Source organism: Antechinus flavipes, chromosome 4 (genome assembly GCF_016432865.1).
Source record: "Antechinus flavipes isolate AdamAnt ecotype Samford, QLD, Australia chromosome 4, AdamAnt_v2, whole genome shotgun sequence".
In the NCBI taxonomy this organism is placed as follows: Eukaryota; Metazoa; Chordata; class Mammalia; order Dasyuromorphia; family Dasyuridae; genus Antechinus; species Antechinus flavipes.
This window is the reverse complement of record NC_067401.1, coordinates 29,785,596-29,812,148: the sequence shown is the minus strand read 5'-3', so window position 1 is coordinate 29,812,148 and position 26,553 is coordinate 29,785,596. Positions and strand designations below refer to the sequence as shown.

The following is a 26,553-nucleotide window of genomic DNA, read 5'->3' as shown; positions in this document are numbered from 1 at the left end:
AGGGCCCCGGCTCAGTGCCCGTCACTCCGCCCGTCTCTCCCCCCAGGCTGCCCCAGCTCACCCTGCCCGGGGCCCCTGCAGCTACGGCGCTGCCACGGCGGCAGGGAGGAGCCCAGCGGGTGCCTCTGCCCCTCCCCGGGCCGCCGGACGCTCACCAGCTCGTGCTTCTTGCGGCTGGCCTCGGCCTCCTTTTTGGCCAGCTCTCCCATTTCCTCCTTGGTATCGCGGAGCTGCCGCTGCAGGCGCTTGTTTTGCTCTTTCTCCCGGCCCTCCGCGGCACTGCGCTGATCGCGCTCCTCCGTCAGCTTCTCCATGTTCTCCTTCAACCGGCCTGCCAAGTTCTGCAGGAGGGGCAGAGGAGGAGGGCAGAACAAGTGGGCGGAGGCTCTCCCTTGGGGGGGGGGTGCCCGTAGGACCAGCTGGACCCCAACGGTCCATGCAACAAACCCCCGTGTCATCACAGGACCAGCCGGACCCCAACACTCCGTCCCACCCACTCCCCTGTGTTGATGCAGGGCCGCACCTAAGCCTTCCCCAACTTGCCAGTTGTGTCCCAAAGGCTAAAAAGCCATCTGGGCACTAAGTCAAGCCTGCTTCCTGTGTTCCGGCACTGAGTGCAGGGAGTACGAAGGAAGGCAGAAGCAGAGCCTGCCCTCAGGGGGCTTACGCTCCAATGCGGGGCCTGGCAAGAAGTAGCCACAGACAAACAAGGAATACACGGAGAGAGGAATGAGGAGCTGGGGGCCCTTGGGAGACTCCGCTCACAGAAGGTGGGATTTGAGATGATCTTTGAGCACAGCCAGAGAATCCAAGAGAGGAAGGAAGATGGGACACAGCATGTGCAAAGGCCTGGAGATGGGAAATGAGCTAAACAGAGGGAGGAGGCAGGGGGGTGGGTGGGGACGGGCCCTGGGAGCCCAGTCCTAGCTTTAACTAGCTGGGACATCTTTTCCAAGCCTCATTTTTCTCCTCTGTAAAATGGGAAAAACTGGACAAGATGGTCTCAAAGGTCCCTTCCCTAGCAATATTCTAAGTTTCAAGTCAATGCATGGTTTTTCTAGATAGAATAAGGACCAAAGGACAGAGCAAGGGCAGGAAAATGAAGCCTGATGGGGCAGGAGATAGCCTGGCCACTTACTTCCTCCCTGTATGATCGTGGATAAGTCAACAAATCTCTCTGTAAAATGAGGGGGTGGAACAGAATGACCTCGGAGGTCCCCTTAGCCCCAAGCTAAGGCTCCCCACCCCCACTCCCGCTGGACTCTCAGCTAAGGCCCTGCGATCACCAATGAGGAGCAGCAGCCCTGGATTCCCACACGAGAGTCGGATCCTGCTTGGCCATAACGCCCTCGATGTCCCCGCACCAACTCTGAAGCTCATCTCCCCCTAACCCTCGCATTAGGGAAAGCCAGACTGAGACCAGGAGGCCAGGCTGGGCAGCAATGGCAGCGCTTGGGTCTGGATCCTCAGGGAGACCTAATGGTGGGAGAGGTGGTCTGAAATGGGGGAGGGGGCAGCATCCTGCCCTCCCCTCACAGAGAGTAGTGAACAATCTGGGGTGAAGAGGGACAGGGGAAAGAGGGGAGAGGGGAAATGAGGAAGAAAAAGAGAGGGAGGGAAGGAGAAAAGGAGAGAGGGAGAAAGAGAAGGAAAGAAGGAAAAAAGAGGAGGGGAGAAAGAGATAGGGAAAGGGAGAAGGAAAGGGGAAGAAGAGAAAAGAAGAAAGAGAGGGAGGGAAGGAGAGAGAGAGAGAAAGGGAGAAGGAAAGAGGGGAGAAGGAAAGAAGGAAAAAGGGGAGGGAAGGAGAGAAGGGGAAGGAGAGAGGGGTAAGGGAAAAGGAAAGAGGAGAAGGAAAGGAGGAAGAAAGGGAGAGAATGAGAGAAGGGAAAGAGAGAGGGGTAAGGGAGAAGGAAAGAGGGGAGGAAGGAAAGGAAGAAAGGGAGGGAAGGAGAGAAGGGGAAGGAGAGAGGAATAAGGGAAAAGGAAAGAGGGGAGAAGAGAAAAAAGGAAGAAAGAGGACAAAGGAGAGGGGGAAAGAAAAGGAAAGAAAGGGAGAGGGAGAATGGAGAGAAGGAAAGAGAAGAAGAGAAGGAAAGAGAAGAAAAGAAGGAAAAGAGAAGGGGAGGGGATAAAAGGAAAGAGAGAAGGGAGAAAAAAAGAGAGAGGAGGAAAGGGAGAAAGTGAGAGGGGAAAGAGTAAGCGGGGAGAAAGGAAAGAGAAGAAAGGGAGATGGGGAGAAATGTAGAAGAAAGAGAAGGGGAAGAAAAAGGGGAAAGAGGGAAGGATAAGGAGAGGGAAAGAGAAAAACAACAAGAGAGAAAGGAGAAGAAAGGAAAAGAGGGGAAAGAAGGAGAAAAGATGGGGGAAATGAAAGGGAGAGAGGGGAAGCAAAAAGGAAAGAAAGGAGTACAGAAGAAAGGGAATGAGAGAAGCGGGGGAAGGGAGAAAAATGGGGAAATGGGAGAGGAGGAGGAGAGAGAAGAATTAGTAAAAAGCAGACAAGGGGAAAAGGTGGAAAGAAAAGAGAAAGGAGGGGAAACAATGGAGAGGGGGAGGAGGGAGGGAAGGGGAGAAGAGGAGATGAGTGAGGAGAAATTAAATGAGATGAGAGGAGAGAGGAAGAATAGGGGAGGAGAGGGGGCGAGAGACGAGGGGAGTGGAGGGGAGCCAGCCCGGCACGAGGCTGTGGTCCGCTGCATATTTATGGCTCTGCTGAGGAGTGGGGTAGGAGGAAGGAGGGGAGATGGATGGGGGAGCGGGGAGGGGGCAGCGGGGAAAATAGGAAGTCGAAAAGCGGAGCTGCTAAGGTCCCTAGGCGGAAGGCTGGCGCTGAAGCAGAATATCAAGCAGGTGGGGGTACTGAGCTGGGAGGGCGGGGCCCGGGAGCTCCCCCGCCCCACTGACTGGGGAGCTCAGGGATAGGGGGTGTAGCGGGGGAAGGGCTGGGAGCCAAACTCCCCCCTACAAGGGGAGGCAGCACAACAGCTGGGCCATGGTCAGTGACCTCCCCCACACCCCCGCTGACTCCCCCGGAACAAGGTGGGGGGCTCAGAAAGATAGTCTGGGGACCTGGCTCCTCGAACTCAGGATCTTTGGTCCAAGCTTGGGGTGGGAAGGGGGGCAGCCACTGATGCCTTTTCTTTATCCAATGGAGGAAAAGGGGGTCCTGCCAAGGGAGAGGGGGATCCCAGAGAAAGGAATGGAAGCCTTACCCCTGAGGTGCCCTCTGAGAGGGCTTTGGAATCAGATGCTCAAAACCTGCCACTAACACTACCCCATGGCATCTTGGACAAGATACTTCCTCCTTCCCCATCAAGACCTCAGTTTCCTCATCTGTAACATGGGACAGTGAGGCTGTCTCGGATCTGAGTCCCTCTCAGCTCAAGATCTCTGGTCTCAGGATCTCGGTTCAAATCCCGGCTCTGCTGCTCACTCCCTGGACCCGCTGGATAAAGCTCCGTTTCGGGAGGACTGGCTTGGTCTCTGGGGGAGGCTCTCCCAGCTTGCGATGTGGGAGCCCAGGCTGAGGGCTCCGCCCTGACTTGGGGAGGCCCCAGGAGACGGCACGCACCTCCAGGCGCTTGACTTGGGTCTTCTCAAACTCCAGGCGCGTCTCCAGCTCCCGGATCTTGGCTTCCTGTCGGCTCACCAGCGACTTGTCCACCATGGACTGTTCCAGAAACTCCACTTGGCTCTGGAGAGCCTGCATCTGGAGGAAGATGAGGAGAGGGAGGACTCAGCAGACCAGGACTGGGGAAAGGAGCGGAGGGCTCTGGAGGAAGGGCGGCGAGGACGGGGGCCAGTCTAGAACCCCCTTTCCCTCTCCTGAACGTTTGTTTCTTTCTTTCCACAGAATACAAGGGAAGCTCAGCGCCCAAAAGCAGAAAAGGGAATGAGGGAGAGTCTGGGCCAGGCCTGGGCCGTACCCTCCAGGGGGGTGGGGGCTGCTCCCCGACACCCGGGCCCAGAAAGCCAAAAGCCCGCTACCTTCTCCTGAAGCTCCTGCTTCTCCTTATTGGCCTCTTCCAGCTGAATCTGGAGGTCATTCATTTGGGCCAGGTCCCGGGAAGCCTGGGGAAAGAACGGACAATGGGTCCTGCTTGTTCCGTCTCCCCTGACACAGCAGGGACTCACTAAATGCTTGGGGAGTTGTTTTATGGAAAAAGGAAGGCCTGGGAGAGGCCCATCCCACCACACCCCCTCCCACCTCACCCGGATGCGCTTTGGATGTCTATCAGTTAGTTAACAAGCATTTATTAAGCACCTACTGAGAGCAGGCACTATTCTAACAGGAGAGACAAGAAGGACGCACAGAAATGAACGCATGAAGGAAAAGAAAATTAATAGTTAAACGCGAGGCAGAGTGAGCGGGTTGGAGGGTTCAGGCCTAAGCTTAGTCTTGGAGGAAGGAAGGGGGTTTCTGGGTACAGGGAAAGAAAGAAGACATTGCAGATGAGGGCTGGTCACACCGAGGAGAGCAGAGGAGAAAGCCAGCTGGGCACAAGGCAAAGGGCCTCTGCACTGGCTTACACAAGAGCATGGGAGGCCTGGGGAGCCAATGTCTAGAGAGGGTGCAGAGGGAGATGGGAGCCGGTCCTGAGGGGCTTAAGAGCCTAACAGAGGAGTGTGCAAGGCTTGTCTAAGGACAATAGGGAGCCTCTGCTGTTTCCAGGTGGGGAGCAATGCCAGGCTCAATGGGTGCTGAAGGAGAAGGCAGGAAGGGAGGGAAAAGACAGGTCAGGGCCAGCACCTGGGCTACAGCAGCCTTGTGCTTCTTCATGAGCTCGTTCAAGTCCTCCTGGTCCTCCTCCAGCCGGCTCTGGATCTCATTCTTCTCTCGCTGAAGGCGGCTCACCTGCTCCTCTAGCTGGAGAAGGGTACAAACAGGGCTGTGAGGACCGCTGTCCTCAGGGTGCCCTGGCTGAGCTGCCCTGGGATAATCACTTAGAACGGACTGTTGCTGGTACTACCTTTCACAAGGCAAGGGGACTGCACAGATGTGCACAATGCAAGGGGCCCCTCTGAGCTACCTTATATAATGCAAGGAGACTACACAGATGTGCACAATGCAAGGGGCCCCTCTAAGCTACTTTACACAATGCAAGGGGACTGCACAGGTGTGCACAATGCAAGGGGCCCCTCTGAGCTACTTTACACAATGCAAGGGGACTGCACAGGTGTGCACAATGCAAGGGGCCCCTCTGAGCTACTTTACACAATGCAAGGGGACTGCACAGATGTGCACAATGCAAGGGGACCCTCTGAGCTATCTTATACAAGGCAAGGGGACTGCACAGGTGTGCACAATGCAAGGGGCTCCTCTGAGCTACTTTACACAATGCAAGGGGCCCCTCTGAGCTATCTTATACAAGGCAAGGGGACTGCACAGGTGTGCACAATGCAAGGGGCTCCTCTGAGCTACTTTACACAATGCAAGGGGACTGCAAAGGTGTGCACAATGCAAGGGGCCCCTCTGAGCTACTTTACACAATGCAAGGGGACTGCACAGATGTGCACAATGCAAGGGGCCCCTCTGAGCTACTTTACACAATGCAAGGGGACTGCAAAGGTGTGCACAATGCAAGGGGCCCCTCTGAGCTACTTTACACAATGCAAGGGGACTGCACAGATGTGCACAATGCAAGGGGCCCCTCTGAGCTACTTTACACAATGCAAGGGGACTGCAAAGGTGTGCACAATGCAAGGGGCCCCTCTGAGCTACTTTACACAATGCAAGGGGACTGCACAGATGTGCACAATGCAAGGGGCCCCTCTGAGCTACTTTACACAATGCAAGGGGACTGCACAGATGTGCACAATGCAAGGGGACCCTCTGAGCTATCTTATACAAGGCAAGGGGACTGCACAGGTGTGCACAATGCAAGGGGCCCCTCTGAGCTACTTTACACAATGCAAGGGGACTGCACAGATGTGCACAATGCAAGGGGACCCTCTGAGCTATCTTATACAAGGCAAGGGGACTGCACAGGTGTGCACAATGCAAGGGGTCCCTCTGAGCTACTTTACACAATGCAAGGGGACTGCAAAGATGTGCACAATGCAAGGGGACTGCACAGATGTGCACAATGCAAGGGGCCCCTCTGAGCTACTTTACACAATGCAAGGGGACTGCACAGATGTGCACAATGCAAGGGGACCCTCTGAGCTATCTTATACAAGGCAAAGGGACTGCACAGGTGTGCACAATGCAAGGGGACCCTCTGAGCTACCTTATACAATGCAAGGGGACTGCACAGGTGTGCACAATGCAAGGGGACCCTCTGAGCTACCTTATACAATGCAAGGGGACTGCACAGATGTGCACAATGCAAGGGGACCCTCTGAGCTATCTTATACAAGGCAAGGGGACTGCACAGGTGTGCACAATGCAAGGGGCTCCTCTGAGCTACTTTACACAATGCAAGGGGCCCCTCTGAGCTATCTTATACAAGGCAAGGGGACTGCACAGGTGTGCACAATGCAAGGGGCTCCTCTGAGCTACTTTACACAATGCAAGGGGACTGCAAAGGTGTGCACAATGCAAGGGGCCCCTCTGAGCTACTTTACACAATGCAAGGGGACTGCACAGATGTGCACAATGCAAGGGGCCCCTCTGAGCTACTTTACACAATGCAAGGGGACTGCAAAGGTGTGCACAATGCAAGGGGCCCCTCTGAGCTACTTTACACAATGCAAGGGGACTGCACAGATGTGCACAATGCAAGGGGCCCCTCTGAGCTACTTTACACAATGCAAGGGGACTGCAAAGGTGTGCACAATGCAAGGGGCCCCTCTGAGCTACTTTACACAATGCAAGGGGACTGCACAGATGTGCACAATGCAAGGGGCCCCTCTGAGCTACTTTACACAATGCAAGGGGACTGCACAGATGTGCACAATGCAAGGGGACCCTCTGAGCTATCTTATACAAGGCAAGGGGACTGCACAGGTGTGCACAATGCAAGGGGCCCCTCTGAGCTACTTTACACAATGCAAGGGGACTGCACAGATGTGCACAATGCAAGGGGACCCTCTGAGCTATCTTATACAAGGCAAGGGGACTGCACAGGTGTGCACAATGCAAGGGGTCCCTCTGAGCTACTTTACACAATGCAAGGGGACTGCAAAGATGTGCACAATGCAAGGGGACTGCACAGATGTGCACAATGCAAGGGGCCCCTCTGAGCTACTTTACACAATGCAAGGGGACTGCACAGATGTGCACAATGCAAGGGGACCCTCTGAGCTATCTTATACAAGGCAAAGGGACTGCACAGGTGTGCACAATGCAAGGGGACCCTCTGAGCTACCTTATACAATGCAAGGGGACTGCACAGGTGTGCACAATGCAAGGGGACCCTCTGAGCTACCTTATACAATGCAAGGGGACTGCACAGATGTGCACAATGCAAGGGGACCCTCTGAGCTATCTTATACAAGGCAAGGGGACTGCACAGATGTGCACAATGCAAGGGGACCCTCTGAGCTATCTTATACAAGGCAAGGGGACTGCACAGATGTGCACAATGCAAGGGGCCCCTCTGAGCTACTTTACACAATGCAAGGGGACTGCAAAGGTGTGCACAATGCAAGGGGACTCTCTGAGCTACTTTGCACAATGCAAGGGGACTGCACAGGTGTGCACAATGCAAGGGGACCCTCTGAGCTACCTTATACAATGCAAGGGGACTGCACAGATGTGCACAACGCAAGGGGCCCCTCTGAGCTACTTTACACAATGCAAGGGGACTGCACAGATGTGCACAATGCAAGGGGACCCTCTGAGCTACCTTATACAATGCAAGGGGACTGCACAGATGTGCACAATGCAAGGGGCCCCTCTGAGCTACCTTATACAATGCAAGGGGACTGCACAGATGTGCACAACGCAAGGGGACCCTCTGAGCTACCTTATACAATGCAAGGGGACTGCACAGATGTGCACAATGCAAGGGGCCCCTCTGAGCTACCTTATACAATGCAAGGGGACTGCACAGATGTGCACAACGCAAGGGGCCCCTCTGAGCTACTTTACACAATGCAAGGGGACTGCACAGATGTGCACAATGCAAGGGGACCCTCTGAGCTACCTTATACAATGCAAGGGGACTGCACAGATGTGCACAATGCAAGGGGCCCCTCTGAGCTATCTTATACAATGCAAGGGGACTGCACAGATGTGCACAATGCAAGGGGACCCTCTGAGCTACTTTACACAATGCAAGGGGACTGCACAGATGTGCACAATGCAAGGGGCCCCTCTGAGCTACTTTACACAATGCAAGGGGACTGCACAGATGTGCACAATGCAAGGGGACCCTCTGAGCTACTTTACACAATGCAAGGGGACTGCACAGGTGTGCACAATGCAAGGGGCCCCTCTGAGCTACTTTACACAATGCAAGGGGACTGCACAGGTGTGCACAATGCAAGGGGCCCCTCTGAGCTACTTTACACAATGCAAGGGGACTGCACAGATGTGCACAATGCAAGGGGACCCTCTGAGCTATCTTACACAATGCAAGGGGACTGCACAGGTGTGCACAATGCAAGGGGCCCCTCTGAGCTACTTTACACAATGCAAGGGGACTGCACAGATGTGCACAATGCAAGGGGCCCCTCTGAGCTATCTTACACAATGCAAGGGGACTGCACAGGTGTGCACAATGCAAGGGGCCCCTCTGAGCTACTTTACACAATGCAAGGGGACTGCACAGATGTGCACAATGCAAGGGGACCCTCTGAGCTATCTTATACAAGGCAAGGGGACTGCACAGGTGTGCATAATGCAAGGGGCTCCTCTGAGCTACTTTACACAATGCAAGGGGACTGCACAGGTGTGCACAATGCTCCAGTGTGCACAGTGGCACTGACTTCAGGGCTGCTTCTGACACAACACCTGTGGAGCCTGCAAGTGACTTTCATCCCACTCCCTCTTCCCAGGAGACTGAACTCCTGGAGGGCGGGATACTTTTTGCCTTTCTTGGCATCCCTCACTTTGCATAGTGCTTGAGGCATAGCAGGTGCTTAGCTTTGTTACATTCGTTAGCTCTGGAAGGATTTCCTTTAGGGGCCTCAGTTTCTTCCTCTGTTAAATGGGAGGGTTAGCCTGGTGGTTTCTGAGGTTCCATGAAGCCCTAAATAAATCAAGGATCCGCTTCCTTCCCTGGGCCTCAGTTTCCTACTTTTTAAAATGGGCAGGTTAGACTAGATGATGTCAGTTAAACAACTAGAGCTCCAGCTTCCTACTCATTCCAGCAGTGGGGAACCAAGCTCCAACCCTACCCCGGTGACCCTGGACCTCAGTTTCCTCATTAGGAAAAGAGGAAGTTGCTCTAGGTACAGCTAAGGTCCCTCCGGGTCGGAGACGTGTGAAAGGGCAGCCCTAACCGGAGAGCAACATCCTCATGCCAGCGGCCTGTGCCCCCAGTGTATGACGGACCCCGGGCACCTTCCTGGGGTGACGCCTCAGGGGAAGTCCCCAGAAGGACCCCTTGGGGGAAGCGGAAGCAGTAACTGTCTACACGGAGCAAGCAGACCCAAAGGAGAGACGGCTGCCCTGGCCCGGATGAAGCTCGAGGGTCAAGTCTGAGAGGTCTCCGGGCGGTGCTCCCGGAAGAACTGCTGTGCTCCCGCTCCCTAGCGCCCCAGGCCCTCCCGTATCCCCCTCCCCCCTTCTGGGCGGAGAGGGGGGAGGGGAGGAGACAGCCAACAGTGGCTTTAGCAAATGAATGAATCTATTAGCCCGTAATTCCAAACCCAAACGACTGCGTTGGCTCCTTCTCTGCCCCATCCATCTTGTTACCGGGCTGTGGGGAACTGGGGAAAGCCTCCGCCAAGAAATTTATTAACTCGGATTTAAATAAAATGGTAATTCTGTAACAGCCTTTTTTAACGCAATTAGGGAGTTTGAATCACTCACCTGCAAACTGCTGAGAGCCCAAATGCCACGGGGATAAATCAAACCCGCGAGATCGACATCTTTCCACGGCCCCGTGGGGGGAGGGGAGGAGGGGGAGCTCTCTCTGTGCCCCGCCTCCGTGACCTCCTCCCGGCCCCGCCCTTCCCCTCCCCCCCTTCCCTGTCCCCGGCCCCAAGCAGGTGCCCGTGGTTCAAATCACCATAATGAATTCTCTGTCGATAGGCCGAGAGGGAGGCGAGGAATTAAAAAGAAGCCATTAAATAAGGTCTCTAATTACCCGGCGCTTTCCATCACAGGCCGGGCCGGCCGCCTCCTTCCCTCGCGCCAGCACTTCCCGAATCTCTGGGTGCCTGTTTACATCCGCCGCCACATTAGCCGCCTTTATTTACGAGGCTGTGGCTGCGCCCCGCCCCCCAGGTGATTAACCAGAGGCGGGGCTCCCCAGGTCCTGAATTCTCTCACCAGCCTCCCCGCCCCCACCGCCACGGAGGCAGAGCCCCCCCCCCGGAAGGGAGGACCAGAGACTCGTTCCCACAGCCTGGGCCCAAGGCAGCGGGGAAGGGAGGGGGCGACTCAGCGGCAGAGGCCCCAACTCTCTAAAGCGGGCCTGTCGGGGCGAGGCCCCGGGGTCTCTTCCATGCCGGACCCTTTCAGAGGGGGGCTGTGAGACGGCTCTCCATTTTGCCATCAGCACCCTTAGGTGTGAATCTCGTCTCTGCTGTTTCCTTTTTTTTGCTGAGCAGTTGGGGTTCAGTGACTTGCCCAGGGTCACAGCCGGAATTGGAACTCAGGTTCTCACGCCTTGGGGGCTGGTGCTTTAAGCACTGCGCCCCCTAGCGGCCGCCGCTATCTCCGCTATTTACTAGCTGTGGGCGTTTCCCACCTCCCAGAGTTAGAAGCTGTACACCTACTGCCGGTTCGCCCTGGGACAGAGCCCTCTGCCTCCAAGGCGGGGGCACTGAATGCAGAGTTTCCCAGGAGCCATCACGGCTGCTCCCGCTCCCACCCGTGGCCACGGTGACTCCCGTCCCCGAGTCCTCACCCCGGTCTTGGCTTTGGAGATGTCATCGATCTGGAGATGAAGGTCCTCAATCTCCACCTCCATGGCCTTCCTCGCCTTCACAGCCGCTGCACAGGTGAACTCTGACTCTTCCAGCTAGACAGAGCCCACCCCCCAGAACAGCCGGTCAGAGACCCGGCCCCAGGCGGAGGGCAGCTGGGAGGGGCGGGGGAGGGAGCGCTGGGCCGGAGTCGGGGAGCACTGCACTCAAATCCAGTCCCTAGTTCCAATGCCATCTCCCGGCCAGGTTCCTACTGATGCATCATCCCCCCACCCACGATCTGCGTGCACCTTCCCAGCCATGTGTCTATGTACACGGTTTATGTAGCTCCCTTCCCAGCGCTGCCTTTCCATACATTCTCTCTGTAAAGATACTTGCTCGCTCACTTTTACCTACCTCAGCTTCCTCATCTGCAACAGGGAGCCCTAACAGCCCCTAACGCTCAGGATTGTTGTGAGGATCAAATAAGATGATAATTATAAAGCGATTAGGACGGTGTCTGGCCCGTAGTAAGTGCTACATACTTGTGAGCTATCATTATAATTACTGATTGTATAGACGCCTCCTAAAAGGAGAGGGAACATACATCCCTAGCACAGTGCCCGGTACATAGTAGGCACTTAATAAATGCTTGTTAAATGAACACATGCCAGATAGATTTGGCTTTTTTTTAAACGATAGGTTTGGAAACCTAGCAGGGAGGATTATGGGATTGTAGCCTTAAAGCTGGCAGGGTTATGGCGGGAACCCTTCTCCTAGCCTAGCTGCACAAAACAGCCTCCTAATGATGAAATTCTGTAATTCTCATTCTACGATATTATAGATCGAGCGGGGGCATTGGGTACAGGTTGGGGGTGTTGCTCCAGCTGCCTCTGAGGGGGAAGCCCTGCTCCGCAGAGCTATCAGGGAATGGCAGGAGGGAGGTGCAGCAGCCGGGAGAACTCTTGTCTTTCCGTCCCCATGGATCAAGCTCAAGAACAAGAGAAGAGCTAATCACAATTTGATGTAACACATTTGTAGGCAAGTACAAACTACACACAGGCCGCTGTGCTAGTGATGGGCTAGCAGCAGTGGGGTGGGCAGGATGCTGACTGGCAGGACCCCGGGGCCCTGGGTTTGAATTCTGACTCTCAATGACTCACCACTGTGTGACTTTCCTGGGCCTCCCTTTTTCCCTCAGCTGGGGTTAAACTAGATGTCTTCTAAGGTCTCTCCAGCTCTGGGTGCCGGGGGCTAACACTGAGACCATCTCTCGGGAGTACCTGATTCTTGAGCTGGGCAATTTCCCTCTTGCTGGGTGCGCTGTTCTTCAGGTGGTCCAGCATGATCTGGGCGTCCGCCAGCAGGGCCTTGGTCCGCTTCAGGTCCTTCCTCAAGCGCTTCTCAGACTCCAAGTCTCGCTGACTCACCTGTGTGAACTCAGGCTGTGAAACCTGGCTGGCTGCCTCCCCGCCATCCCCAAAATGCATCTCCCTATTTCAGGAGGGCCGTCATCTTGATCACATCCCTCTCCGGGGTCCTCACCAGCTACCTTCCCTCCTGGGACCCCATTCTCCTGACTGGTGCCCCCCTACCCCGGATACTTAGGAGAGGCCCAGCATGACTCACTTAATTCTCTGAATTTCTCCCCTCACTCTGCAGCTGGCACCCCTCCCTTCCCCTCCCAGCTCCCCTTTATGTGTAGCCTTTTTATCTGAGAGGGTTAAGGGCCTTGAGGAGGGGCCACATCCTCAGGGTAAACTTAGCAGTGTCTGGCACATAGTAAGAGCTTGATGAATGCTCTATCGATCAATCAATGGATCAATCATTTTTCCTCTCTGTATTTATCATTATCTATTTTCCCATTTATCCATCTGTCCACTGCTTTCTCTTGACTATTTATTCAAGCATTTTATCTAACATTCTCTCTGTATATTTATCTAACTGCCTTATCCAGCTATTTGTCTGTATATCTATTTTTCTCTATATCTCCACCTACCCACCTACCATTTCTCTTCCTACTTATCTACGTATATTTATTTTTCTATCATCTACCTTTGTAGGTCAGGTCTTGAGAATACACTTTCTCTGTATATCTATCCATCCATCCATCCATCTGCCTCTTTTCTGTCCGTCCATCCATCCATCCATCCATCTAGCCTGCCATTCTTGGGGCCACTCATGGCTGAAAGGCCCAGCCGCCTGACCTCCGTGACCCACCGTGGCTCCTGCCACTTGCAGGATGTGGGGCAAGGAGGTGAGAGCCTGGCCAGGCCCTGCCTGCCACCAGGCCTGCCAGCAGAGCCCAGCCCTGACCCAGCTCTCTCTCACCTGGTCACTGAGGGCAGTGAGCTTGCTCTCCAGCTCCCTCTTCTCCCGTAGAACCTTCTGCTTGTCTTCATATTCCTCCTCCAGCTGAGCTTCCATCTGCTTCAACTAAAGCCCCGGGGAAGAAAGAAATGCCCATCAGCCTGTGCAAGGCTGAGACACCCTCTCGCCATCATCCCCCCGAGTTCCTTCTCCACAAGGAGAATAAAACAGTGTGCTCAGGCTCAATGCCCACGATGCCTCTGAGAGGGAGCACAAGGCCTCCAGGCCTCAGTTTCCCCACTTAGAATAAGGGGCTTGGGCTAAGTGATCTGCGAGGGCCTTTCAGTTCCAGGGCCACTGTGGTTTACCAGGAGGTGGGGGCATCAGGCCACCACACAATGAGGACCAATCAGAGAGGGGAGCCAAGATCTATCCCGCCTCCTCCTCTTCCTCCACAGATGGCCCTAGAGAGCAGGAAGGGCTCGGGGCAGCTAAGGCAGAGGCAGCCCTGAAATACCGGGCAGTTCTTGACTGACCTTCTACAAGGTTTGTAGTTTGCCGAGGACTCCATGAAACTATACTGGGGAAGGGGGGGGGTGTGGAGGAGTAGTTGGGTGACCACTCCCCCAACAGGTGGGGAGGACTGGGGGTGGGGGCGGGGAGTACCAGGGGCAGGCGCACCCTTAGACATCCTCACCTTCTTCTGGCACGACTGGCGGACCTCTTCAACCTCCTCATCTCGGCCCTCGATCTCCTTCGAGTGAGTCTGTCTGGCCCGCTCCATCTCCATCTCCAGTCGCAGCTTGGCCTGGAGGCAGAGAGGAGGAATTCTTCAGAGCAGCTCATCCCCAGCACCCCAATGCAGTCAATCAAGGACAAAGCACTTACTGAGCGCCTACTGTATGTCGGGCAGTGGGTCAGGTCTTGAGAATGCAATGACAAAAACGCAACTATCCTTGCCCTCCAAGAGCTGATGTTCTATTATATTCTTTTTTCAAAGTGGATTTCCATGAATATAGCTTGTCTTTCATCTCCTAGATACCTCTGTTATCGGCCCCTCCTTCCAAGTCACAGCATGTTTTATATTGTATTTATATTACATGGATAGACAGTAGCTGGATGCCCCCCCCCCTCAGTGGTACACGCTGGCACCAGCCCCGCCTCTCACAGCTCAGAGAGCCGCCCGAGGCCCCGAGACTCAGCCTGCGTGAGCTACAGCGGGGACCTGAGGCAGCCCTTCGGACTGCGTCCCGCTGCCCGTCACACACTCCGGGTAAGTAGCTAGGAAATCGGGGCAAGGGCCACATGAGAAAGGTCTCGTGGAGGAAGGGTCCCTTGAGCCAAGCTTTGAAAGCAATCAGGATTTCTAAGATGAGGAGGGAAGGCTGGAGGGCACGAGGGGCAGGCGCTGTACAAAGGCAGGGAGGTGGGGGATCGTCTCATGGGAAGGAAACAGCAGGGAGCATTCCAGACTTGTTCCAGAGGGAAGTTCCCAGCGCCCCCGCCCCGCTCAGCTCTCTCCCTTTAATCTCTTCTCTCTCTCTCTCCCAAGCTGGCCGGCCTTTCTGGAGAAGACAGACATCCTTGCCAGGGGGCAGCCAGCCCACTGCAGAGAAGCCCCGGGGGCTGACGCTGGGAGCCATGAGGAGGAGGGGCAACGGGGTGGTGCCATAACGGATAGTGCGCCAGCCCGGAGTCAGGACTCGAATTCAAATCCAGTCTCAGACACTCAATACTGATGCGATGCTAGGCAAGTCACTCGATTCCAACTGCCTTACCCAAAAAGACTGTGCGGATACGAGAATGTGTGTGCGCATGACGTGTATGTGTTGTATGTAAACATACACGCCCACGTGTGCACACATATGTATGCAGCAGACACGCGCTGCCCCTCTCAGGGTCACGGCTCCGGGTCAGAGCGGAGCCTGGGGCTCTCCCTGTGCGGGGAGCTGGTGTTTATGCCTTGGGCTTCCCTTTCCCTGACTACCCGGTCACCGGGCCCGCAATCTGCGCGCGGATCCACTTCAGCCATGCGCTATCTGAACGCCTCTAGAACGTCACTTAGTCTCAGTTTCCTCAACTGTGACATGGGAATCAAAATAGCTCCTCCCTCCCAGGGCTGTGGGGGAAGCAGGGAGTGAGCTCTGTGACCGGTCAGCCCCTGCCCGCACCGAGGAGCTGCCCAGTAAGCGTAAGTAGTCTCAGTCCCTTTCCAACCCCGGCCTAGGGGGCGGCAGCCCTCGACGCTGCTGCGGTTCCTGCTCGGCTCAGGAAGGGGAGACGCGAGTGAGCTGGATCTAAGGGAGGGTCGCGGCTCTCTTGCTCCTCCGGAGCCGTCTGGGTCTGTGGCCAGGTGCGGGCCGGGGTGCCGGGCAGGGCCCTCGCCCTAAGTGCTCCCATGCAATGTCCCCGAGGTCAGGCTGGGCGGGCTCAGCAAACTACCCAGCGGGTGCGGCCCTAAGACCAGATGCAAGAGAATTCCTCCTTTTCTCTGCAAAGGCCGGGAGCAGGGCAGAGACCGCCAGCCTGGGGGGGTGAGTGAGTTCTGCTCATCAGTCCCTGACTTGTCTTTCTCCTTGACTCTTTCTAAAGAGCCGGTTATCCGGATCGGGAAGGCGGGAAGGCACCTGCCCCCTCCCAGAGGCAGCCAGCCGGGCGTGGCGCCCGCTCCCCGACATCCCAGCGAGGAGGCGCCCACCGGAAGCCCGCCCCGTGGGACCAGCCGTGCGACCTCGGGGCCGCCCACCACGTGGGGGGCACTCACACCGCCTCGCTCAGCAGGGCACGGGGGCCTTTACCTGCTCCAGCATCTGGATGGTCCCCGCCTGCTCGTCCAGCTCCTCTTCCTGGTCCTTGGTCTTGGCTTCCAGGTCGCGCAGCTGCTTCTTGATCTTGGCCAGAGAGGCTTCGTCCTTGGACTCCTGAGAAGAGATGTCCTGGAGCTCCGCCTCCAGGGAGACCACCTTCTGCGTGAAGCCCGCGATGTCCATGTCTTTTTCCTGGGGCGAGAGAAGAAAATGGCTCGGCTGCGATGGCAGTGGCGAGCGTGGGAGCCGGCGGCGGGGGCTCGGAGGCCGGGCTCACCTCCATCTGCTGCTTCAGGCTGAAGACTTCGGCCAGGAGGGCGTCCTTCTCCCGGTGCAGCTTCTCCCGCTGCAGCTTCTCCCGCTGGGTCTCCTCGTGGGCCTGGGAGAGCTCGCTGTCAAACCTGGAAGGGGACAGGACGCCGGAGTGAGGGCAGCGACTCCTGTCCTGCTGCTTCCTGCGGTGACCAGGGAATGGCGGCGGCCGAGACTCCTGGCAGGAAGCTGGCTCCGGAGAGCCGGGGCTGGGGAGTAGCCCAAAGACCTCCCGGTCCGACCCCCACATTTTACAGAGGGAGGAAGCTGACCCTCAGGGAAATTGCCAGGCCCAAGCCCATGCGGGTGGTAGGGCCTGAACCCAGCTCCTCTAACCCCAACGCCAGTCCTGTTGGCAATGTCCTGCGCTGTCTCTGACACCCGTAGGGAAGGGGATCTGGGTGCTGCAGTGGATGGAGCACCGGCCCTCAAGTGAGGACCTGGGTTCAAATCTGGCCTCAGACAGTTACTGGTTTAACCCTGGGGAACTTGAGGGTCCCCAGATGAAGCTGCACCTGTAGCAGCTAACCCTCCTCTCCCCTCCCTGGGGCTGTCGGGGACTAGATTTTTCATTCTGCCCCATGGGGGTTCCTCCCTACACCCAGCCAAGGCTTTTCTCTGAGAGGCAGCATGGGAGCAGGAAGGTTTGAGTTCACTATCCGTGGAATCTCCCTAGGCCTCAGTTTCCCCATTTGTAAAATAAGCAGGTTGGACTCGATGGCCCCAAACTCCTGATTCTAAATGCTTGATTCTGTGACCTCCTGGTAATCCGAGAAGTCCTGACGCTGACCCCTGGGAGCCCACCACAGGAGCAGCCGGAGCCATCTCAGGCCCCACACCACAAGCCCTCCTCACCAGGGCCGTCACTTCCCCCTTCCCCCTTCCCCTGCCTCCCCGCCGTGCTCGGCTGGCAGTGTGCTTCAGCGGGCACACGATGGGGGGGCCTCTCTTTTTCCTCCTTCACTCCCACCCAGAAACTCTAAATAACGAGTAAATTGCTGAAATTTCTCTTAACACCTTCTCTGAATAGCTAATCAGGCAGTCCCACGGCAAAATGAAATGCTATCCTACCCCCTCCCCCAACTCCGGGCCCCCAAACCTAATAAGGTGCCCAGCAGGGAGCTCGGTAGCACGTTAACCAGCCTGGGCTGGCGCTGTCATCCGGGGGGCTCGGGGAATAGGAAGCAGGGGAGTTCTTAGGCTGGCCCTGCTGAGCATTCCTGTCTCTGGGGACAAGATGCATCATGGGGGCTGCTGAGGGGGGCAGGAGGCCATTTTTTTATGTGTGGGAGGGGTCTACAGGCGAATAAGACCCCCGCTTCCTGTCAGACCCCACGAATGGTGAGCTCTGAGAGGGCACCTTCCACAGCTCACGCCACTCAGTGGGGATGGGTATCTCAGAGCCACGAACCGGTCCCCAGGCCAGCTGGACGGAGGTGTGCCCGTGGTGGGCAGGCCCTTGGTGCTGGCGGAGGAACCTTTCCTCCCCACCCTCAGGGGGTGGGAACTTTCTCGTCCCACTGGGGCTCCCCAACCTCCCCAGGGGACCATAGGCTCCTAAGCTTTACCTCCTCTCCTAATGAAGAAGCCCCCACTAGGGAAATTAATTTAGATTGGATTTCTTCCAGTGAGGGCTTCGCCCCCCTCCTTTGTGTCATTATCATAATGAGATGGAAGGCTCTCTCGCTCTGCAGCTTAACGACATCAGTCAGGAGGGTGTTTGTGGGTCTGTGTGACTGAGTCAAGGCGAGGGAGAGCAAACAGGGACTCCAAGGAAGGGGGAACCTCCATCTTGGGGAAACCTCAGCGGCTGCTCTGTCCTGCAAGACTCAAGATCGACTGGGCCCTCGTTCGAATGAGGGCCCTAGGGACGGGGTGAAGAGTGTTCACAAAGGGGCTGCGTATCTGGCCTGGCTGTCGAGACCTGCCCAATTTGTTCTGAAGGTGCATTGTAGGTGTGGAAGTGGCCCCTCACCTGACACCTGGTATTTTGGAAGAAGTGAAGCTCTCCAAGGCAGGGAGGGAGGGATTGCATTTGTGGGGCTCCTTACAATGGTTTGGGAGATATCTTACTTAGCATGAGGGATCTGGGGTCCCCCGACTCGACCCCTCAGCTTCTGAGCGAGAAAGAAAAGGATGAAGGGCCTGGAGGCTGGGGAGGAGCACAAGCGGGGCCCGGGGCACCCACCTCCTCTGCTTTTTCTCTAGCTCATGGTTGCGGACCTGCTGGCCCTCCAGGTGAAGCCGGGTGTCCTGCAGCTCCGCCGTGAGCCGCTGACACTTCTTCTTGAGCTGCTGGTGGGTCCGCTGGCTCTCGTCGCTGTCGGCCTGTAGGTCTACCAGCTGGGGAGCCAAGAAAGAGAGAGGGTGGGGGGGTCAGAGCAACCCACGGGCCGTGGGAGAGGTCACGGAGCAAGATGTGGGGTCTGGGGGGGGGGGAGAAAGAAAGAGAAGGGAGTGAGGAGAGAAGAGGGAGAAAGAAAGGAGGGAAGGAAGGAAAGAGAGGAAGGGAAAAAGAGAGGGAAAAGATAGAGGGGAGGAAGAAGAGAAAGGAAGAGAGGGAGGGAGACAGAGGGAAAGGAGACAGGGAGGGAGGGAGGGAAGGAGAGAGAAGAGACAGGAGGGAGAGAAGGAGGGAGACAGAACAGAAGAGAGGGGAAGAGAGAGAAAGAAGGAAATATGGAGGGTGTGAGAAGGAAACAGGGAAGGAGAGAGTGAACTTGCTCAAGTAAAAGCAGGGGAGCAGGGGAGAGAAAGGGGAAATATGGGGGGATTGGGGAGACTGGGAGGTCAGAGGGGGCAGGCTAATGGCAAGAACAATAACTTAATGGGCAGGAAAGGGGAAGTGACTGACTCCAGTCACAGCCTGAGGCATACCTTGGACACAACTGAATAGGGAAAGGATCTGGCACCCTTGTTACAAGGGAGCACGCCCCCCCCCTTTCCCCCCCTCCCCATGGAGTGAGAGGGAAAGAAAGTAGATTTTTGTTAACTACAATTAAAAGAAAAGTAAGAAACAACAAATAGCTTTAGAAAGCTATTCAAAGGGGGGAAGCTATTTCAAAGGGGAAGAAGAGAGACAGAGAAGAAAGAAGGAAGGGAGGGAAGAAGGGGAAAAAAGGGAGGAAGGAGAGGAAGGAAAGAAGGGAGGAAGGAAGAGAAGGAAGGGAGAGAAGGAAGGGAGGCGGGAAGGAGGGAGGAAGTGAGGGAGGGAAAGGAGCATAGTTTAAGCATGCACTGAGGATACAGAGACCACGTGAGCCAGCCCCTGGCCTGGAGGAGCTTCCCTTCTAGCATAAGGAGTGGGGCAGGGGCAGGGGGGCCAGCCCAGAGTTCTGGGGGGCAGTGAGAAAGGATGAGCTGACGGCCCCCTCTGGAAGCCAGTGACACTGCTTTGATTCTCATGCCCAAAGCCGGGGCCGGAGGGGCCGAGCTCCGGGGGAAGCTGGCCCGGGTGAGCCTCCAGGGGGAGCGTGGGCTGTGGGGGCCAGGCCGGATCTGCCGGGCGAGGTGAGTTTGCATTCCCTGGTCACCCCCGGGGGGTCACAAGTCAGGGAACTCGGATCGGAAAATGGGCGGGTGGGAGAGTGGGAAGCGCGCTGGCTTTGGAATTAAGGGCCTCGGGCAGCCCAATGACCTGCGCTCTCTGTCTCAGTTCCCGGGCAGGCCCGGGCCAGGCAGCCTCCCAGGCTCCTCCGAACCCCTTCGGACCGAGGCCGGCATCCGTCCCTCCCAGAGCCCTGGCCCGGCCGCCCCGAGGCCGCCCTCCCGCCGGGCCCACCTTCCTCTCCAGCTGCCTCTTGCTCTGCTGCTCCACTTCCAGCTTGTCTTCGAACTCCTGCTGCAGCCGCTTCTTGGTGAAGTCCACCTCGCGCACGGCCCGCTCGTACTTGAGGCGCCACTCCCCGCCTGCGAGAGGGAAGGGGCGGGACTGAGGGGGCCTCCAGCGGAAGGGGGCCGGGCCCACCGTAAAGGGCAGGGGGAGCTGGGAGGGCCCTGGGGGCTCGGGGGGGGTCCTCCCCCAACGGGGCCAGGGGCTCCCCCCAAGCCTAACCAGGAGGAGACGGGGCTTGGAGGAAAATGTCACCGGGTCACAGGTCTCCTGGGCGGCCTAGTGAGTCCCACAGGCTTTTTCTCAAAATCATAGTCTTTGAGTAAGAGAAGGCGGCGTCCACTTAAGAGTTGGAGGTAATTACAAGTAAATGATTTTCCCCCCCTGCAACTTCCTGGATTCGGGCCCCCTTGGAGCCACTTGAGGACCCCCAGTCCTTGCTCACAGATGAGGAAACCGAGAGGTTGTGACTGCTCAGTCAGGGTCTCTGGACCCCCCCCCGCTGGACACTCACCCGCGTCGTCGTCATCCATCTCCCCGTTGAGCTCCGTAGCTCGGATCAGCCTCGCCTCCATCACCTCGATCTCCATGGCCTCCATTTGCTTCTTCAGGGCGTCATACTGGGTCTGCAGGGCGGGAGGGCAGGGGGTGCTCAGGAGAAGCCCCCCCAGAGAAGCCCCCCTCCCAGCCTTCCCTTGGCCCGCTTTGCTGGGAATGGCCGGAGCGGTGAGGGTGACACGGGCCCAGAGGCCATCGGCAGCCCCGGGCCCCGCTCACCTGCAGCTCCTTCATCTCCTTCTCCGCCCGGAGCCTCTCAGCCGCCTCGGCATCCAGGAGCTGGGAGGCCGACTCCCCGGTGTTCCGCTCATCCGCCAACTCCGACGTCAGCTCCGAGATCTGGGGGGGAGGGGAGAGTCATCCCAGCAGCTCTCCCACCTGGAGACCGGTACCGGAGCAACCGGCGCCCAGCAACGCCTCGGGGGCGGGGGGCTTCTCCTGGGCCACAGACGGGCGGGCCGGGGCAGGGGGATGGGGCGAGGGGGGACGGGGCGAGGGGGGGGGGGGTGAGGGGGGATGGGGCGAGGGGGGACGGGGAGGGGGCGGGGTGAGGGGGGAGGGGGTGAGGGGGGACGGGGTGAGGGGGGAGGGGGTGAGGGGGGATGGGGCGAGGGGGGGCGGGGTGAGGGGGGACGGGGAGGGGGGACAGGGAGAAGGGGGATGGGGCGGCTGCCAGCAGGGCCAGCCAAAGGTCAAGGAGGCCGACTCACTCGGGTCTCCAGCCGGTCGCTGTTGAGCCGAAGCTCGTTCCGTTCCTTTTCCACCTTCTCAAGCTTGCTCCGAAGCTGCTGAATTTCCTCCTAGAAACAGGAACTTGGCCGATTAGCAGGTGTTTACAAGCACCTTCCCCTCCCCGCATCGTGCCCCCTGCCCTCGAGGGGCTTGCGCCCGCAGGGGGAGGGACACTGAGCCTCGGGGATCTCCCTGAGGAAGCTGTGCCGGGAGCCCCGAAGCACTAACTGGGAGACTTTGGGCAAGTCACTTCTCAGCTCCCCAGGCCCCCCCCGGGGGGATCCAGGCCCAGCTCTAAGCCGAGCATCCTGGGGGATCCAGGGATTTGGGGCCACGCTTGCCCCACCAAACAAACTGAGGGCTCAGCTGCAGGTCCGGGAGACAAAGGCAGGACGGGCCCCAGCAGCAGCCCCCTCCCCCGGGCAGCGGGCGGGTGGAGACTCCTGCTTGTTCCCGATAAGAGGCAGCCACAGCGAGAATCCCCCCGAGCCCCTGCACGGCCCCAGACGCGAGTTTGAATCCAGCCCTAACTGGGCACCGGGCACGTTCCTGGGCCTCTGTCAGAGTGGGGGGGAGGAGAGGAGGCCGCGGTAAGGGCGCCACAGGGGGTCGGGCACCGACTCACGTCCTTGCCGCGGATCTGCTCCTCGGACAGCTGCACCTCCACCAGAGGCCGCACGGCCGTGAACAGCCTCCACCAGGGCCAGTCCTTCACGCCCTTGTTCTTTTTGATGTTCTTCTGCACGCAGCGAATGGCCAGGTCCTGGATCTGCAAGCACAGGAGCTCTCTCAGCGCGCGGGCCGGGCCCGGCCGGGAAGGGTCCGAGGCGCCGGGTCCGAATTCTGCGCCCGCACTGGTCCCGGGCAGGGCCTCAGTCTCCTTATCTGTGCAATGGGGGGCCGGGCCCCAGACTCGCACCGGCCCGGGGGGGGACCCTCGGGGAGCCCGCCCTGAGCCCCTGCTCCGCTCTCATCGGACCGATTTCCTGCTTTCTTGGCTCCGGCCGGGACGCCCCATAAAACCTAATCTTGCTGAAACACAAGCGGTCGGTGCGGGCTGCTTTATGGACGTGCTAATGGGAGGGGGAGCCGCCGACACAGCTCCTTAACCTTCCCGGAAAGTCCCGGCGCCCCGAGCCCGAGGCTCCCTCTCCGGGGGCTGTGCTGGGGAAGGCACTGGCAGAAATCAGAGGCCCGAGTTCGAATCCTCCCTCCCTCTGACCAAGTCGCTCCCATCTCTGGAACTATTCCCATCTGTTAGATGGGGAGGGACAACAGGACCCCGAGATCCTTTCCAGCTCTCTGCCTCCAGGCTGCCCCGGGGCGAGCCCCCATCCCAGCCCCACTTCTCGGCCCCCCCGGCTCTCACCGGGCCCCCGGCCGGGGCAGCGAGACGCGGAGGGGCACGTGGGGCCCGGCAGCGCCGGCTCGGGACGTACCTTTCTCTTCTGGAAGTGCTGGCGGGCCAGGAAGCCCCTGCACGCTGCCTGGAAGAGGGTCAGGTTCTTGCTGGTCTGTTCGTCCCTTTGCTCCTCCAGCCGGGCCAAGGTGCCCGCCCGGAAAAACACCTGCGGGAGAGAGGAGGCGGTGGAGGCCGGAGCACCCGGGAAGGGGCCAGAGCCGGCACAGATGGGGGGGCCGGGAATGGGCCCGGGGGAGGGGGCGCAGCGTGAGACACAACAGGGACACAGGAGAGGAGGAGGGAGATGGTCAGGGAGGCGCCCCCCTCACCAGTGGCGGCCGGGCCCCAGAGACGGCACTGCCCACCGGCCGCCCGGGAGAAAACACCCAGGGGTTCCGGGCCACTCCCCGCCCCCCGAAGGCCCGGCCTCAGCTTCCCACCGTGAAGGGGGCGGGGGCGCTGACTGCTGGAGGGCTGCCCCAGGGAGGGAGCCCGGGCTGCTGGGTCAGGAATCAGAGCCCTGCCGGCACTGGAGGGGCCATGGGGAGGAGGGGGGGTGGGGGGCAGGAAGGCCCAGCCCCGCCCCCGCCCAGCTTCATCCCCCTCAGCCGCCTCTTTCATGTGGTGACGCCCCAGCCCCTCCCACACCCAAGCTTCCTCTCAGGTGGTGAAGCCAGGGGTGGGGGCGGCTGGGCCGGCGCGGGACCTGTCTTACAGGTTAGACGCGGCGCCCCCGCTCCCAGCCCCGCCCTCCCTCCCTCACACTGAGCCCGGCCTTCTGGGGGGGGGGGGGCGCAGAGGACTAGAACCCGTGGCCTTCCCGGCCCAGAAGCCTCTGTTTTCCCCGCCGCGGCCGGCACGGGCCGAGAGGGAGGCTGTGGAGGGGACGGCAGCCCCAGGGAGCCAAGGCTCCCCACAACCGGGCTCCACAACCGGGTCCAGATTTGCTCTTGACTGTGCCCCGGGGTCTCTCCCCCAGAAGGGAGGCCTCCAGAGGGCAGGGCCGGCCCAGTCCGCCTTAATCACTGCTTGAGGCCGGACTGACGGACTGCTCTAGGAAAGGGGGGACCGGGGGGGGGCCTCAGGCAGGGCCTCTCAGCCTCCCCACTCTCTCTTCCCCCTCGTGCCCACAGAGGGGAGACGGCGCCGCCTCTGGAAGAGCCAAACGTCCCTCCCCGGGGCAGCTCAGAGCCGGACCTGGGGCCTCCTCCCAGCAGCACACCGGGATTTAAGCTCTCAGGACACCCTGGGTCTGAGCCCCCCCGGGGGGGGCCAGGGGTGTGCACTCCCCCAGGACCAGGCGGGCACATCCGGGCAGAATTCCTAGCTAGAGGAAGCAGGGAGGAGGGGAGGGGAAAAGACAGAGACAGAGACAGAGACAGAGACAGAGAGAGAGAGAGAGACAGAGACAGAGAGAGACAGAGAGAGACAAACACAGAGAGAGAGAGAGAGAGACAGAGAGAGAGACATAGAGCAAGGAATTTCCTTCGAGGAAAGAATGAATCCAGCAGAAAAGATCCCAAGACTTAGGGCTGGGAAGTGCAATGGTTTAGAGATGGGGAACAGAAGCCCAGGTCCCTAACAGTTTCAATGTGGGATCCATTACTTAAAAGTGTTTTGACAATGATGTTTTACTCTAACTGGTTCCTCCGCAGCTCTGCACTGACAATGTTCTGGGAAGGGCTGGCAGGCCCTGTCTGACTGCCCGAGGGGTCTGGAACCCCCTCCCCAGGGCAGCGGGGAGACCGCCTCCTGTTGCCACGCCCACCACAGCACTGGGGGTCTCTGCTCACAGGAGATACTTGGGATACTCCGAATCAAAGGAGACCCGTCTCAGTCACCCCCAATTGAGGAGGGCCCCAAGCCCCAGCCAGGCCTCCGGCTCTGCCCAAGGACCAGTCCCTGTCCCCAAAGGACTCAGGACAGCTCGGAGCGGCCCAGGAGCCTGAGAAGGGTGCAGAAGGGGCGGCCGGGGCATGGCCCAGAATGCTTTGGACCAAGTCTGGTACCTGGCCTGGAAAAGGCCCCGCCCCCTCCCACCGAGAGCCTCAGATCCCAGCCCCGGGCCACTCTTTGAGGCGAATCACCCCCAGCGGGGCGTGGCCTACTTCAAGGAAAACCCAAGTGATCGCAGGGAACTCCTGGGGCCAGAACACCTACGGACAGCGAGGGGGCGGAGGGAACCAAAGTGAATGAAGGGGGGTCAAGGCAGAGACACAGCCAGAGACAAGGAGCCTGGGGAGCAGAAGGAGGACAATGGGGCCGGGAGACAGAATGAGAGCGATGTGACAGCCAGGGGAAGGAGGGAGCCGGCGCAAAGGCAGAAGGAAAAGCCCATAAAGCAACGGGAACAGAAAGCGAAAGAGGCTGATGAGAACTGAGCCCGACAGGGAAAGAACGAGACAGAGGCAGCTCAGAGACAGAGACAGAAAGAGACAAGGGAGATAGAGACAGAGAGACAGAGACAGAGAGACAGAGAGAAACAGACACAGAGATAGAGACAAGAGACAGAGAGACACACATACAGAGACAGAAAAAGATACACAGAGACAGAGAGAGAAGAGCCAGACACACACTGAGACTGACTGGCAGAGAGAGAAGCAGAGACAGAAAGAGGAGAAAGAAGGAATAAAAGGAAGGTAGTGAGAGAGCAAGTCGACACCGGAGCAAGGTTCCCCTCAGCACACACACTCACTCACATTCTCTCACACCCACAGAAAAACCCTCCTTGCCCAGCTCCCTCACTCCTGCTCCCTCCGATGCCAGGCCCTGCTCTGATCCCGGCCCCTTCTCCCCGGGGCCCGGCCCCCGGACCACATACTTGGAGAACGCCGGCGGGTCAGTGCTAGGCAAGGGGCGGGCGGCCGTTCTGTGACGAGGAGGTCGGGCGGCAGACTGGCACCCGGGGGCGGGCGGGCCCGGCCTTTTATCCAACACGTTCCATTCACATGAGGAATTCGGCCTGTGAGAAGGCGGCTGCACGGGCTCCTTCCTGCCCCGCCTGCCTGTGGGACCCCGGCAACCGCAGCGCCCAGCCAGCTCAGGCAGAGAGGGCTTTGTGCTCCAGGGCCCCGTGCTGTCGCCCTCTTCCCTGCCCCGGTTCCCTCTTCCCTGAGCCCGGCCTCTCCTCCATCTTCTCAGCGCAGGTCCAAGGTCGCTCTGTGCCCGCTCCCTCCTGACATTACACACTGTACTCCGGCCGCCAGATAATCCAGTTATATTCTCCCCCCCCCCCCCCCCCATCTCTCTCTGTCTCTCTTTTTGTCTCTGTCTCTTTGTCTCTCTGTCTCTGTCTCTTTGTCTCTCTGTCTGTCTCTGTCTCTGTCTGTTTCTGTCTCTTTGTCTCTCTGTCTGTCTCTGTCTCTGTCTGTCTCTGTCTCTCTGTCTGTCTCTGTCTCTGTCTGTCTCTGTCTCTCTGTCTGTCTCTGTCTCTCTGTCTGTCTCTGTCTCTCTCTGTCTCTCTGTCTGTCTCTCTTGTCTGTCTCTGTCTGTCTCTGTCTGTCTGTCTCTGTCTGTCTCTGTCTGTCTCTGTCTCTCTTGCCTCTCTCTGTCTCTCTGTCTGTCTCTGTCTCTCTGTCTCTGTCTCTCTTGTCTCTCTCTATCTCTGTCTGTCTCTGTCTCTCTGTCTCTGTCTCTGT

General features: G+C 58.3%; 2 protein-coding genes across 5 annotated transcripts in view; one reads left to right on the top strand and one right to left on the bottom strand.

Annotated features, from left to right (window-relative positions):
• The window catches only part of MYO18A (myosin XVIIIA), a 151,963-nt gene that overhangs the window by 14,628 nt on the left and 110,782 nt on the right, over positions 1–26,553 (bottom strand). For all 4 annotated transcript variants that reach the window (XM_051992270.1, XM_051992273.1, XM_051992271.1 and 1 more), the window contains 17 exons: positions 22,953–23,081; positions 22,139–22,282; positions 21,492–21,581; positions 21,001–21,120; positions 20,738–20,849; positions 20,173–20,300; positions 18,580–18,734; positions 16,357–16,480; positions 16,071–16,271; positions 13,970–14,080; positions 13,294–13,398; positions 12,246–12,392; positions 10,965–11,078; positions 4,751–4,867; positions 3,988–4,071; positions 3,572–3,709; positions 156–341 (listed from right to left, as the gene is read on the bottom strand). In XM_051992270.1, coding sequence (XP_051848230.1) covers positions 156–341; positions 3,572–3,709; positions 3,988–4,071; positions 4,751–4,867; positions 10,965–11,078; positions 12,246–12,392; positions 13,294–13,398; positions 13,970–14,080; positions 16,071–16,271; positions 16,357–16,480; positions 18,580–18,734; positions 20,173–20,300; positions 20,738–20,849; positions 21,001–21,120; positions 21,492–21,581; positions 22,139–22,282; positions 22,953–23,081 — 2,205 coding nt within the window. The remainder of the gene's footprint in view (positions 1–155; positions 342–3,571; positions 3,710–3,987; positions 4,072–4,750; positions 4,868–10,964; positions 11,079–12,245; positions 12,393–13,293; positions 13,399–13,969; positions 14,081–16,070; positions 16,272–16,356; positions 16,481–18,579; positions 18,735–20,172; positions 20,301–20,737; positions 20,850–21,000; positions 21,121–21,491; positions 21,582–22,138; positions 22,283–22,952; positions 23,082–26,553) is intronic.
• On the top strand, positions 4,880–10,007 carry LOC127558901 (aggrecan core protein-like). Its single transcript, XM_051992278.1, has 3 exons — positions 4,880–5,177; positions 6,198–7,069; positions 8,358–10,007. The coding sequence occupies exons 2-3, from the start codon at positions 6,511–6,513 to the stop codon at positions 9,011–9,013; spliced, it is 1,215 nt and encodes a 404-aa protein (XP_051848238.1). The 5' UTR covers positions 4,880–5,177; positions 6,198–6,510; the 3' UTR covers positions 9,014–10,007.

Coding starts and splice junctions, on each gene's coding strand:
- LOC127558901 (XM_051992278.1), top strand. CDS start 6,511: ATGCAAGGGGACTGCAAAGGTGTGCACAATGCAAGGGGCCCCTCTGAG. Junction 7,070..8,357: donor AAGGCAAGGGGACTGCACAG/GTGTGCACAATG, acceptor GGGACTGCACAG/GTGTGCACAATGCAAGGGGC.